The sequence below is a fragment of the Zalophus californianus genome, chromosome 6, assembly GCF_009762305.2.
Source record: "Zalophus californianus isolate mZalCal1 chromosome 6, mZalCal1.pri.v2, whole genome shotgun sequence".
Lineage (NCBI taxonomy): Eukaryota > Metazoa > Chordata > Mammalia > Carnivora > Otariidae > Zalophus > Zalophus californianus.
The window spans coordinates 77,133,667-77,146,993 of NC_045600.1; the positions used below are offsets into that span (position 1 = coordinate 77,133,667).

Sequence of the window (13,327 nt, forward strand, 5' to 3'; positions counted from 1 at the left end):
GAGCCGAAGGCAGACGCTCAACGACTGAGCCACCAGGCTCCCCCTGTGTTCACCTATTTAGATGCTATAAATGAAACTCTAGGAATGAATGAAATCACAAAGGAAAAGAGGGTAATAAAGAGGATCTGTGGGGTGGCTGGGTGGCTCAGTCAGTTAGGCGTCTGTCTTCGGCTTGGGTCATGGTCCCAGGGTCCTGGGATCGAGCCCTGCATCGGGTTCCCTGCTTGGCCGGAGGCCTGCTTCTCCCTCTCCCACTCCCCCTGCTTGTGTTCCTTCTTTTGCTGTGTCTCTCTCTTTCAAATAAATAAAATCTTAAAAAAAAAAAAAAAAAATGTGTCTGAGAATATCTGTATCTGGGGTAGGAAGTTTATGGGATGAATTATGTGCTCCAAAAATACATGTTTAAGTCCTAACTCCAAATACTTGTGAATGTGACCTTACTTGAAATTAGGGTCTTTGTAGATGTACTCAATTTAAGAAGAGGTCATTAGGGTAGGCCCTAATTCAATGTAACTGGTGTCACTAGAAGATGAAAACTTGGACAGAGAGACACCCAGGGAGAAGGCCACGTGACAACAGAGGCAGAGATCGGATGCAGCTGCAAACCAAAGAATGCCAACAATCAACAATCACCACCAGAAGCTAGAAAAAAACAAGATTCTCCCCTACAAGTTTCACGGGGAACATGGCTCAGACAACAGCTTGATTTTAGCTTCTAGCCTCCAGAACTATGAGACAATAAATTTTTGTTGTTTTAAGCCACCCAATTTGTGGTACTTTGTTACAGTGGCCCTAGGAAACTAACACAGAAGGCATAGGGGAATCTACAAATGAGGCAAAGAAGAAACATAAGGCTGTATCATATAAGCCAAGATTCAAACAAGAATGAAGAGAGTTAATAACAATTAGTTCTAAAAAATGGGCAGAAGACTTGAACAGACACTTCTCCAAAGAAGACATACAAATGGCTAACAGACACATGGAAAAATTTCATCATCATTAGCCATCAGGGAAATTCAAATCAAAACCACATTGAGATACCACCTTACACCAGTCAGAATGGCAAAAATTGACAAGGCAAGAAACAACAAATGCTGGAGAGATTGTGGGGAAAGGGGAATCATCTTACACTGTTGGTGGGAACACAAGCTGGTACAGCCACTTTGGAAAACAGTGTGGAGGTGCCTCAAAAAATTAAAAATAGAGCTACCCTATGACTACATCTGTCACAGCTACACCCTAAGACTACATCTGTGTCTTTGGGGTAAATAAACCCAATTGCTGGGTTTATTGCACTACTGGATATTTACCCCAAAGACACAGATGTAGTGTGTCTTTGCACTACTGGATATTTACCCCAAAGACACAGATGTAGTGAAAAGAAGGGCCATGTGCACCCCAATGTTCATAGCAGCAATGTCTACAATAGGCAAACTGTGGAAAGAGCCGAGATGCCCTTCAACAGATGAATGGATAAAGAAGATGTGGTCCATATATACAATGGAATATTACTCAGCCATCAGAAAGGATGAATACCCAACTTTTACATCAACATGGATGGGACTGGAGGAGATTATGCTAAGGGAAATAAGTCAAGCAGAGAAAGTCAATTATCATGTGGTTTCACTTATTTGTGGAACATAAGGAATACATGGAGGACATTAGGAGAAGGAAGGGAAAAATGAAGGGCGGGAAATCGGAGGGAGAGATGAACCATGAGAGACTACGGACTCTAAGAAACAAACTGAGGGTTCTAGAGGGGAGGGGGGTGGGGGGATGGGTTAGCCTGGTGATGGGTATTAAGGAGGGCATGTTCTGCATGGAGCACTGGGTGTTATACGAAAACAATGAATCATGGAACACTACACCAAAAACTAATGATGTAATGTACGGTGACTAACATAGAATAATAAAATAAAATTTAAAAAAAATAACAATTAGTTCTGATACTCAAAAAATGAGAAATTTCTTTTTTTTTTTTTTAAGATTTTATTTATTTATTTGACAGAGAGAGACAGCGAGAGCAGGAATGCAAGCAGGGGGGAGTGGGAGAGGGAGAAGCAGGCTTCCTGCCGAGCAGGGAGCCCGATGCGGGGCTCCATCCCAGGACCCTGGGATCATGACCTGAGCCAAAGGCAGACGCTTAATGACTGAGCCACCCAGATGCCCCGAAGATGAGAAATTTCCTAAGGCAACTGGAAGAAGAATGGCCTCAGTCTTCTTGATCAAGAAGGAGATAAATCTTATGACTGATTCCACCAGCTTTAGGTCTTTTTTTTCTTCCTTGGTAATGTTTCCTTCTTTAGTTAGTTCATACTTCTAAATAGTTCATGTCACTATTTCAAATCATGATCTCATGCCTGACTGTTCTCCGTATTCCCAAATCTCAATTCTTTACACCAGACAATTTTCGAAAACATTATAATCCTGTTATGCCTCTAACTCGTAAACCTTCAATACCAATACCCAATATCCAGCTTCATGCTATAGTGTTTCAGCCTGACATTCAGTTCACCATAATATCCTCCTAATCCTTAGGATAAACCCCTCACCCAAGTCATGTTAGTCTATTTACTAATAGTCATAGATTATTTCTTCCCTACACAAATCTTTCTTTAGAGTATCCCTCTTATCTACAATAGGATACAACTATTCTGACGCTCTACCCAAGTCCCCTAGAGTCTACCCATTTTTCAAGAAGGTTCAGTTTGACTTCTTCTTTGGAGTCCCTGATCACCATAACCCAGGGAACATTTTTTCCCCTTTGAACACATTTCACATTTATGCTAAAGATTTAGCATTTAATATTAGATTGTATTGTCATTTTTGCTTTTCACATGCATGTGTCATGTTTCTCCAACTACGCCGTAAGCACCAAAAAGGCACAGACCACAGCTTATGCTTCATTACGTTTAAACACATTTTAGATGAAAGCAAATTGCTGTAATTCCACAAAATGAGACTGCCATTGCCACTTACCTCCTACACTTTGTCTTCGCTTTCTCTTATAATCACCAGGAGTTTCACATTCACCTTCTTCAAAGCCTTCTAATGATGGAGTAGCACAGAGACCATCAAGACCCAACATAGCTGGTACCTTTTCCTGGATAAAATCTGGAATATGCCCTAAAAAAATGTTCAGAGTTAAAATTTTTCCTCTATTCTCCCTCAAAGTGTTCAAATAGTATATACCAAAATGTTCAAATAGTATATATTTCTAATAGTTGTCTTCATAGTACACTTGGAGGAAGCTGGGATCTCCTTCATTTAAACTAATCCTGTTACTTTATAATGTTTCTACATCTTACCAATATCTGATGCATAGTCAATAAGAGTTTGCACCACAGCAGCCTGTAATCGTAGCTTTTTTTCTGTGTTAGCAGACATCTTTTCATGTCCTTCACTTGTCTGAAGAAGGTTTGGTGCAAATATTACAGCAAGATTGCTGCTATCCATCTTATTCTCACTGGACCTTAAATGAAACAAAGTTCTCTTAGATGGAGCCAAAGAGAAACAGAGAGGTAAAATAACATATTCAGCACACTCTGAAGACTTATTTTATCAAACATAAGTCAAAATAGCTACCCTTTGTCTACCCATCTATACGATTGGCTTGAAATAAGACAGAACCAGAAAGAGCTTCTGTGTGTTTAAATATATATCATAAAAACCACACTAACTATAGAGCCTACACTTTGTTTTTCCACACAAATGGATATTTGATTTTCAAACCCACACACAGAAAAACTGTATTAAAAGGCTGCAAGTATGTCTAGAACAAGCAGGCTCACTGACAGCAAGCAGAGAGAGGGGACAAATTTGAGAAGCAAAACACAAATATATCAAAAACACAGTAATCCGAAGTCATTCAATGGACAAAGAATACTATCAACACCAATAAGCCATCATAATGATGACCTTAAGGCAGTAAGAAAATCCAAATCATCTGGCATACTGTTCCTTAAATTATACAGGGTACACTTCTTACAGTAAGGAAATAATTAAGAAAAATTTCCATTCCAAATTTAATTTTAAGTTATTATCTATACAGGTACATCTAGCTAATTAACAACCTGTCATTTCCTGAGACTTCAATTACTTACCTAAGTGAAACATTCCTGAGAAAGTTAAAGAAGTATCTTAATACATCAATTGTGTGGTCAGCCATAAGACAGGAGAGTAACAATGTAGCTTTATTCTTCTCCTCTGTTCCTAACTGTTGAGCTTTGAAGAGTGCTTCATGCAAATCAGCTGGAAGGATGGGCTCTGGCAATTCCCTAAAAAACTGCTTAAGAAGTCCTGCAACATCACAAGGAGGTGCAGAAGATAGGCAACTTTCACCATGATCCAGTTTATTCTGAAATAAATATAATAATCTTGAGCATTTGAGGGCTTAAGAGTTTACTGCAAATAAGCTACCCTTTTCTGTACTCTAGAGAGCTTTAATAAATTTTTCTTAACTCTTGTTTTAATATACCTCATGCCATTTTAAAAGGCTAAAAACAGAAACAAAAAGCATTTCTTCATTTCCTATAGTACTTTATAGGAACAAAGGACCACAAATTTGAAAGTACTCTTAACTTTTAAAGCATTATATAGATTGTGGCAATCATTTCACAATAGATACATATATTAAAACATCAAATTAGATTTTAAATCCAGCTCCATACAATGCTCCGCCGCTGCTGCTGCCGCGACCCGGACTGCGCGCCAGCACCCCACGGCCGACAACTCCGCCACCATGGAGGACATGAACGAGTACAGCAACATAGAGGAATTCGCAGAGGGATCCAAATCAACGCGAGCAAGAATCAGCAGGATGACGGTAAAATGTTTATTGGAGGCTTGAGCTGGGATACGAGCAAGAAAGATCTGACTGAATATTTGTCTCGATTTGGGGAAGTTGTAGACTGTACAATAAAAACAGATCCAGTGACTGGAAGATCAAGAGGATTTGGATTTGTGCTTTTCAAAGATGCTGCTAGTGTTGATAAGGTCTTGGAACTGAAAGAACACAAATTGGATGGCAAATTGATAGACCCCAAAAGGGCCAAAGCTTTAAAAGGGAAAGAACCCCCCAAAAAGGTTTTTGTGGGTGGATTGAGCCCAGATACTTCTGAAGAACAAATTAAAGAATATTTTGGAGCCTTTGGAGAGATTGAAAATATTGAACTCCCCATGGATACAAAAACAAATGAAAGAAGAGGATTTTGTTTTATTACATATACAGACGAAGAGCCAGTAAAGAAATTGTTAGAAAGCAGATATCATCAAATTGGTTCTGGGAAGTGTGAAATCAAAGTTGCACAACCCAAAGAGGTATACAGGCAGCAACAGCAACAACAAAAAGGAGGAAGAGGTGCTGCAGCTGGTGGACGAGGTGGTACTAGGGGTCGTGGACGAGGTCAGGGCCAAAACTGGAACCAAGGATTTAATAACTATTATGATCAAGGATATGGAAATTACAATAGTGCCTATGGTGGTGATCAAAACTATAGTGGCTATGGCGGCTATGATTATACTGGGTATAACTATGGGAACTATGGATATGGACAGGGATATGCAGACTACAGTGGGCAACAGAGCACTTACGGCAAGGCGTCTCGAGGGGGTGGCAATCACCAAAACAATTACCAGCCATACTAAAGGAGGATGTTGGAGAAAACAGGAGGAGATTGCTAAAGTTAACCCATCTTGCAGGACGACATTGAAGATTGGTCTTCTGTTGATCTAAGATGATTATTTTGTAAAAGACTTTCTAGTGTACAAGACACAACTGTCCAACTGTATATAGCCGCCAATTAGTTTTCTTTGTTTTTACTTTGTCTTTTGCTATCTGTGTTATGACTCGATGTGGATTTGTGTTTATACAAATTTTATTTGTATGATTCCATGTTAAACCTCAAATAAATGCTTCCTTATGTAAAAAAAAAAAAAATCAAATTATACAGTATTTGTCAATTATCTCTCAAAACTGAAAAAAAAAGCATTAAATAATGCATAATTCTTTTTTTCTTTTGAGAGAGAGAGAGTGAGAGAGCGAGCGCACGTTCGGGCATGGTGGTGGGGGGGGGGACAGGGAGAGGGAGAGAGAATCTTAAGCAGGCTCCACAGCCAGCATGGGGCTGGATGTGGGGCTGGATGCAGGGCTGGATCTCGTGACCCCGAGATCATGACCTGAGCCGAAATCAAGAGTCAGACACTTGGGGCGCCTGGGTGGTTCAGTCAGTTAAGCTTCTGTCTTTGGCTCAGGTCATGATCCTTGGGTCCTGGGATCGAGCCCCACATCGGGCTCCCTGCTCAGTGGGGAGCCTGCTTCTCCTTCTCCCTCTGCAGCTCCCCCTGCTTGTGCTTCCTTGCTCTGTCAAATAAATAAATAAATACATCATTTTAAAAAAAAGAGCCACCAGGGGAACCCCTGTATAATTCCTTTTAGAAAAAAAAGGTTCTTCTGCCACGGAAAAGGCTATTTGCAATTCAGTTTCTGTTAATTCATGCAATAGTTTAAATATTTCAATTCTAAAAACCAAATAAAAAGGTAGTACAAATGAAAAATTATAGTTCAAGAATACGCTTACCTTTAGGGCTCTTAGACGAATAACAGATCCTGATTTCCTAAAAAGCCCTTCTGTATGAATATGCTCTTCTAAAGATGTGCAAGCATCAACAAGAAAACTGAAAGAGAGAAATCTTTTCAGGTGGCCAGATGCACATCTTACTAAATCCTATTCTTCTACCAAAGTACATGGACCAAGCACTAAGCCCCTTCAGAAGCTCTGATATCACAAATCTCTTCAGTCTTTGTGATAAAAGGTTAATTCTAGTTGTTTTTCTTGCTTCCTAAATTCTTCTGTCCGGCTCAGCTTTTTATCCATGACAATTTCAATGACCTTGCTTTAATCCAACATCCTTCTCAATCCTACTTCATTTCTCTGCTTCCACTCAGAGCACAAGATGTGTCATTTTTACTGCCTCCACTTCATATTCCAGTCTCTCCTCAACCCTTTTCAATCAGACCTGCACCCCTATTACTACAACAAAACAGTTCTCATCTTAAATATCATGTCGATATTTAAGTAGATATTAAGGTCATCAATCCATGGCCAATGGTCTTCATTTCGCTTGTCCTGCCAGCATCTGAGCAGCATTCCCTGCTTTTCTTGAAAATATTCTTTTTCATGACACTTCCTGCTGTCCCCCTAACTATTCCTTCTCAAACTCCTTTTCTGGCTCCCCTTTTTCTGTCAGACCTCTACATGTTAGTATGACCCCGGGCCCTGAGACCTTCTTCTTTTCTTTTCTCTTTTTAAGATTTTATTTATTTATTTCAGAGAGAGAGAGAGAGAGAGAGAGAGAGAGAGAGAGAGAGAGAGGAGAGAGGGAGGGAGAGAGAGAGAGAGAGAGAGAGTGCTCGCACAAGCAGGGGGAGCGGGAGGCAGAGGGAGAGGCAGAGGGAAAGGCAGTGGGAGAAGCAGGCTCCCGCGGAGCAGGGAGCCCGATGCGGGAATCAATCCCAGGACCCTGGGATCATGACCTGAGCTGAAGGCAGACGCTTAACCGACTGAGCCACCCAGGCGCCCCCATAGCTTTAAATATCTACCATCTGTTACATTTGCCCAAAAATAAAGCACTGTGCTTTTCTCACTCTAACACGGCCTCTCAGAAAAGTCCGATATATCCTAATTCTTACAACCCTTCTCATACTTAGAGGTGTGTGCTTAATTTCTTTATATTGAACAACTTTTAACCATCAATGTTGGCTTTAATAGTTAACAACTGATACCACAAATTAGAATGGATGTCAGCAGCAAGCAACTGATAGCATGCACGATGGCTGAATGTCACAGGGGGTAACTGACAGAATTTAATGTTTGTTTGTTTGTTTAACAGGCAAAGAAATTACAACAAAGATTTAGTCATCTTTACTGCAGATATAACTTTGCAATTCTAAAGGGAGAAAATCATTATAAACAAACCTTTCATAGGTCATTTGAAAAGCAAAATAGTAAGTGCTTACCTTATGGAGATTGTGAATCAACACCTATATGCTGAATGAGGGAAAACTGTTCTAAGGTTGCAAGGTATTCAATAAATGCTTTTGAACAATGCATCAGTTAAAAACCTAGGTTACTGAACTAGAGTAGCCGTAATGAACCCGACTTTGGATAGAGGGGAAATGAATTAGTAACAGGTAAGATAGTTTCTTTGCATGCTTCTTTGAACTATTTAAGATGTAAACTTCTCTGCTAATTTCTGATGCAGTTAGTCCAAAAGGTTACTTTCAAATAGTAAGTGACACAGTAAAGCTCGAGTGTTAACATAATTTATATCTACAAATACTTTATTTAATCTTAGCTTAAATGGTCTTTTATCCACAAAGGAAAAAGAGGGTGGTGGGGGAGGGGGGACAGCAGACTCTTAACTAGAGAAAAAACTGCTAGTTCAAAACAAATGCGTAAGTCAATCAGCTATTTTTTAATTTATTCTTTTTAAAGATTTTATTTATTTATTAGAGATTGCCTGAGCATGAGCAAGCAGGGGGAGGGGCAGAGGGAGAGAGACAAACAGACTATCCGCTGAGCAGGGAGCCCAAAGTGGGAATCTGTCCCAGGACCCGAGACCATGACTTGAGCAAAAGTCAGACACGTAACCAATTAAGCCACCCAGGTGCCTCTCAACTATTTATTTTTAAACAGCCCAGACACTGGTTTGAAATATTTTTCTTCATCCCAAACTTAGCTTACCTTGGAATGTGTCCATATTCTGGTACAACAGAATGGGGCAATGCACTAAAAGGTACTCCAAATATTTTACCCTAAAATTGCAAATTCAATTATTCCAACACAAATATTAGGCATAATGTAAGTTTTCTTAAGTATTAAGCAAATTAAAAACCTTAGGAAATTAAAAAAATAGAAATAATCAAGACAACGAAAATAATTATTACAAGTAACCTTGGTTAAAAAGTAACTACTATATGCTAAACATTCCTTTAGGTACTGGGAGCACAAAAATGCCCAAGATAAAGTCATTGTGGGTGGGGGGGATGGGTGAGATAGGTGAAGGGGATTAAGACTACACTTACCATGATGAGCACTGAGTAAAGTACAGAATTGCTGAATCACTATACTATATATCTGAAACTAATGTAACACTGCATATTAATTGTACTGGAATTAAATAAAGTCATTGCCCTAAAGCAATGTAACACATTCCATCAGTTTCCAATCCCATAATGAAAAACCAATCCAGTTAGTGCTTAGTCAGGAAATTCTTAAAAAAAATTTGGCCAAAACACTAACATTTTTCTAAAAATACTATGTTTCTTTCAGTAACCTTATAAACATTGACCTTATACTTTCCTTCTGTCACCTTATAAATACTAACGTGAACAAAAGGCTAAGTTGATTGGTAATGCCATTCATTGAGTACTTCCTAAAATTACATTGAAGTGGTTTTTAGACCTGATTTTCTTTTCCACACTCTGGAAAACTGTTATTCAAACTATGTTCTGAGGTAACCAAGGCAGGGATTCCGCAAACATTTAATTCAAATTTCTTTAACTACTTTGAAATATATTTTTAAAAGGTGCTATTCAAATGTATTTCTCATGCTCAAATTTAATACAACGAAAATCCCAAGAGTAAATCTGTATGTTACACACTTCTTAATAAAGAATCTGCCACTATCTTTGTGCATGCATTCCAACTTCTTAAAAACATGTCACTGATTAAGAAGGTTGTAGTTTTGCACTGGACTTAAACACAAGCCTATATACATACATACATATACGTATGTATGTGTGTGTGTGTGTCAGTATATATATATATATATATATATATATATATATATACACACACACACATATATATATATATCCGCTTATGTAAAATTAAATAAGTGGGTATACCTAATCTCATAAACATTAATTTAGCTTAAATGCATCTGCTCTCCATGAATGCTCTTGAAGCACTGGTTAAGAAATCATTCACAATTATTCAACAGAGTAACAAAATCTTAGTAGTCCTTTTCAAGCATCTGGCTCCACTTAATTGATGAATATAGAAGACAGTACAGTATGCTTAAGGTAGCAAGCTCCTAGTGACAGGGTTGCCAGGTTTTAAATCCTGGCTCTTCTACTTATTAGCTGAATGACCTTGATCAAATTAATTCTTTATGCCTCAGCACCTTCACATAGGTCCTAAGTCACAGAGTTGTAGAGAAAATTAAATAAATTAAAAAATGTAAAGCATTTATATTAGTTTCTGACATAGAGTAAAGCATTCAAAGAATATTTGTTGCTGTTATGACTGCCATTTCAAGGTGAGCTGTTAAAAAAATGTGTTAGTGTGGGAAACCCCCTTTTTTGGTAAATCAGAATTTTCTTGATATTGTACAACCAAACAAAATGCAAAAATCAGTTGCTGAAGCTGATTATAAGTCTACAGAGGTCTTACATACCTAGAACTCAGGGGTTTTTCCTCAAGTGTATTATTCTCAATAATGGCCTCACAATAACATAATCTCATAAAATAAAACTAATAACATGCTTTTTAAATTTTATGTACTGGAATATCACGTTATCTTCAAAAGACTTCTAGCACTGTTCTTTAAAAACTCAAAACTATTATTAGCTAACAAACACCAAAGAGCCAAAGAAATCTAGTTTTCAAATAAAGTTACTTATCCTGTTCCCATTCTTGTAACACAAAGATCTTCTGTATTTATTAGAGTATTTCTATTATGATTTCTAGCCTGACTACCAATTAGGATGTCAACCATTGATTACCATAACGACTATCATTAGCTGAATAAGTGACATGTGACAGGTACTGTGCTAGTCCTATCTACAGATCTTATCATTTTTAAATCCCCTAAATAACCCAAGGAGAGATACCATTATTCTCACTTTTATAAAGAGTAGGAAACTGAAGCGTAGGAAAATTAAACAGTCCAAGATCACACATCTATAGTAGGAGTAAAGCAGGATTCAACCTCAGGTCTGTCTGACTCTAAAAGTAGGTATCAGTTTTTTTTTTAAAGATTCTGTTTATTTGAGAGAGAGAGAGTGAGAGCGAGCCTGAGCAGGGGTTGGGGAGGGGGAGAGGGAGAAGCAGGCTCCCCGCTGAGCAGGGAGTGTGACTTGGGGCTTGATCCCAGGACTCTGGGATCATGACCTGAGCCAAAAAGGCAGAGGTTTAACTGACTGAACCACCCAGGTGCCCCAGTAACGATTTTCTTAAGGGGTGAAAAAAAAAAATCCAGATTCAAATTCTTTCATACACTTACAAAACCAACTATATTTGAGATCTTGGAAAACCAGTTTTTCAATCAGAAGAAATCACTCTAGTTTTTAAATATAAACATATACGTTGCCATTAAGCTGCAAACAACAAAAACTATTTTCTCCAGAATGTATAAGGTATTAAGAGGTATACAAATTAATTTTGTTAGTAGCTTATTTATCCAAGTACTTATTTTCTTTCACAAATTATAAATTAAGAGCTATGCATTTTATTAGTTTTCGTCTCTAAATACATAAAAATACCATAGAATTAGGCAAATAAATTTAAAATAAAATGTTTTATATTCAGTTTACTGTATTTTTCACAATGAAATTCTTGAGGACGCAGTAGATAATAAAATTTCATTCAAAATCCCCTTACTTCGACCACCCTCAGATCGTCAACGGCTTTTTAATTATTCCACTCTGCCGTCTTAATTTACTCACTTTAAAAAAATAGCTTTATATCTCAAAAATAACCAAGCGGCAAGCTTGTTTTTTTCAAATTAGCGAACACAGAGGTATTATCTGAAGCCTATTTCTAATGCTCTTTCACACTTTATCTACTGACTCATTTAGAAAATTTACTGATCCCCCTTGTCCCTCTACAAATTTTATTCTAAAACTGTGGTGGTGGTGGGTAGTGTCTGCCTCCCTTCCCACATGCTACTTGCTCAAAATACAATAAATTGATAATATCTGGAGATATTTTTAATTGTCAAAACTGGGAAATGCTACTGGCATCTAGTGGGTAGAAGCCAGAGATGCTGCTAGACATCCTACAATGCACAGGACAGCCCCCACGTCCCACCTCAAAGAATTATCTAGTTCAAAATATCAACGTCGTGAGGTTGAAAACCCTGCAACTTTCTCAGTGATCAAAAATCCCTGTAAAGAATCAACAATGTCATTCTTTAAATTTCAGCAGTCGACCATCTGGATTGAATTAGTCACGCTGAGCCACATTCTCTTTGGGATCCACACATAATGAACATTTTAGCATGAACTGTAATAAGTGATGGTACAGGGTGGGCTCTTTTTTTTTTTTTTAAACCGAAACCTCTTTCCCCAGAACTTACCACTATTTCCGTGGTTGCTGTTTCATGTCTCCTGCGATCGCACTGTCCACGGCCACTCTTGACCTTAATGCCATAGACCGCCCGAAGCTGCTGCAACAAGGCCAACCTTACCAGCCTCCGATCCCACATCCCGGACACGTCGCCCACTCTCCGAGGCAGGATCTGCGTCCTGACCCTCGTCCGCCACCAGGTCTTCCAATTTCTAAACACTCTGAGGTTTGCACTCTGCTCCGCTGCCTTCTGGCCAAGTCTGGCACTTTTCCGGCTCCGGACCCCAGCCACTTCCACGGCTTTTCCCTTGGTCCTCTAGCCACTTCCACTGACCTTCTCCTACTTCCCTCTGATCTAGCCACACCTCACCTTTCTCTCACTTACACCGACCTTCTTTCTCGTCACCTGATCCTTTCAGCTACTTACACAGACCTCCCTTCTTTCTCCCGGATTCTTTCGGTTCCGTGTACAGACGCCTGTTACCAGCTTCTCACCACCACTTCCGGCCACTTCCTAAGATCCCGTTTCCTCCAAACCTCACTTCGCCCTCGTGCCTTCCCAACGGTAAAGACCCTTCTCCTTGGCCCTCCTGCCCCGGCAGGCTCAGCCGGGCGTTCGTCTCTCAAGTCCCGGTGCCCCCAGCCCTAGCCCAGCCGCCGGACCAGCCGGCTGCTCAGGCGCCTTTTCCAGTCCCGGTCCCCGCCCGGGCTGGTCGCCGCCGTCACCCCGTTTCACAGGCTGCTCCTGCCCTCCCCCAGCAGCCGGCCTGCGGCCCCCGGCCTGCACATCTCGGTGTGCTCACTGAAGCGACGCAGCTCTCCTCATGCCTCCGCCTCCACCGTCTCACCAGCCCTGGAGCCGCGACCGTCCCACCCTCACTTCCAGCCCAGGCTCAAATGGCAGCGCCAAACAGCGCTCCGCGCTCTGATTGGCCCGCTTGTCTTTTCAAAATCAGGACCTCAGAGAGTGGCCA

General features: G+C 39.8%; 2 protein-coding genes across 2 annotated transcripts in view; one reads left to right on the forward strand and one right to left on the reverse strand.

Annotated features, from left to right (window-relative positions):
- The window catches only part of LOC113910492 (rho GTPase-activating protein 11A), a 28,549-nt gene extending 15,330 nt beyond the window's left edge, over positions 1–13,219 (reverse strand). Inside the window, exons 1-6 of the mRNA XM_027572764.2 lie at positions 12,364–13,219; positions 8,745–8,815; positions 6,579–6,675; positions 4,104–4,357; positions 3,309–3,472; positions 2,980–3,126 (exon numbers count right to left, since the gene is read on the reverse strand). Of these exons, the coding sequence (XP_027428565.1) occupies positions 2,980–3,126; positions 3,309–3,472; positions 4,104–4,357; positions 6,579–6,675; positions 8,745–8,815; positions 12,364–12,492 (862 nt within the window). The 5' untranslated portion in view covers positions 12,493–13,219. The remainder of the gene's footprint in view (positions 1–2,979; positions 3,127–3,308; positions 3,473–4,103; positions 4,358–6,578; positions 6,676–8,744; positions 8,816–12,363) is intronic.
- LOC118357083 (heterogeneous nuclear ribonucleoprotein D-like) lies at positions 4,727–5,924 on the forward strand. The gene is given in 2 exon segments (XM_035728096.1): positions 4,727–4,793; positions 4,796–5,924. Coding segments are annotated over 2 exon segments (903 nt in total). The 5' UTR covers positions 4,727–4,741; the 3' UTR covers positions 5,647–5,924.
- Positions 13,220–13,327: the final 108 nt, after the last annotated feature.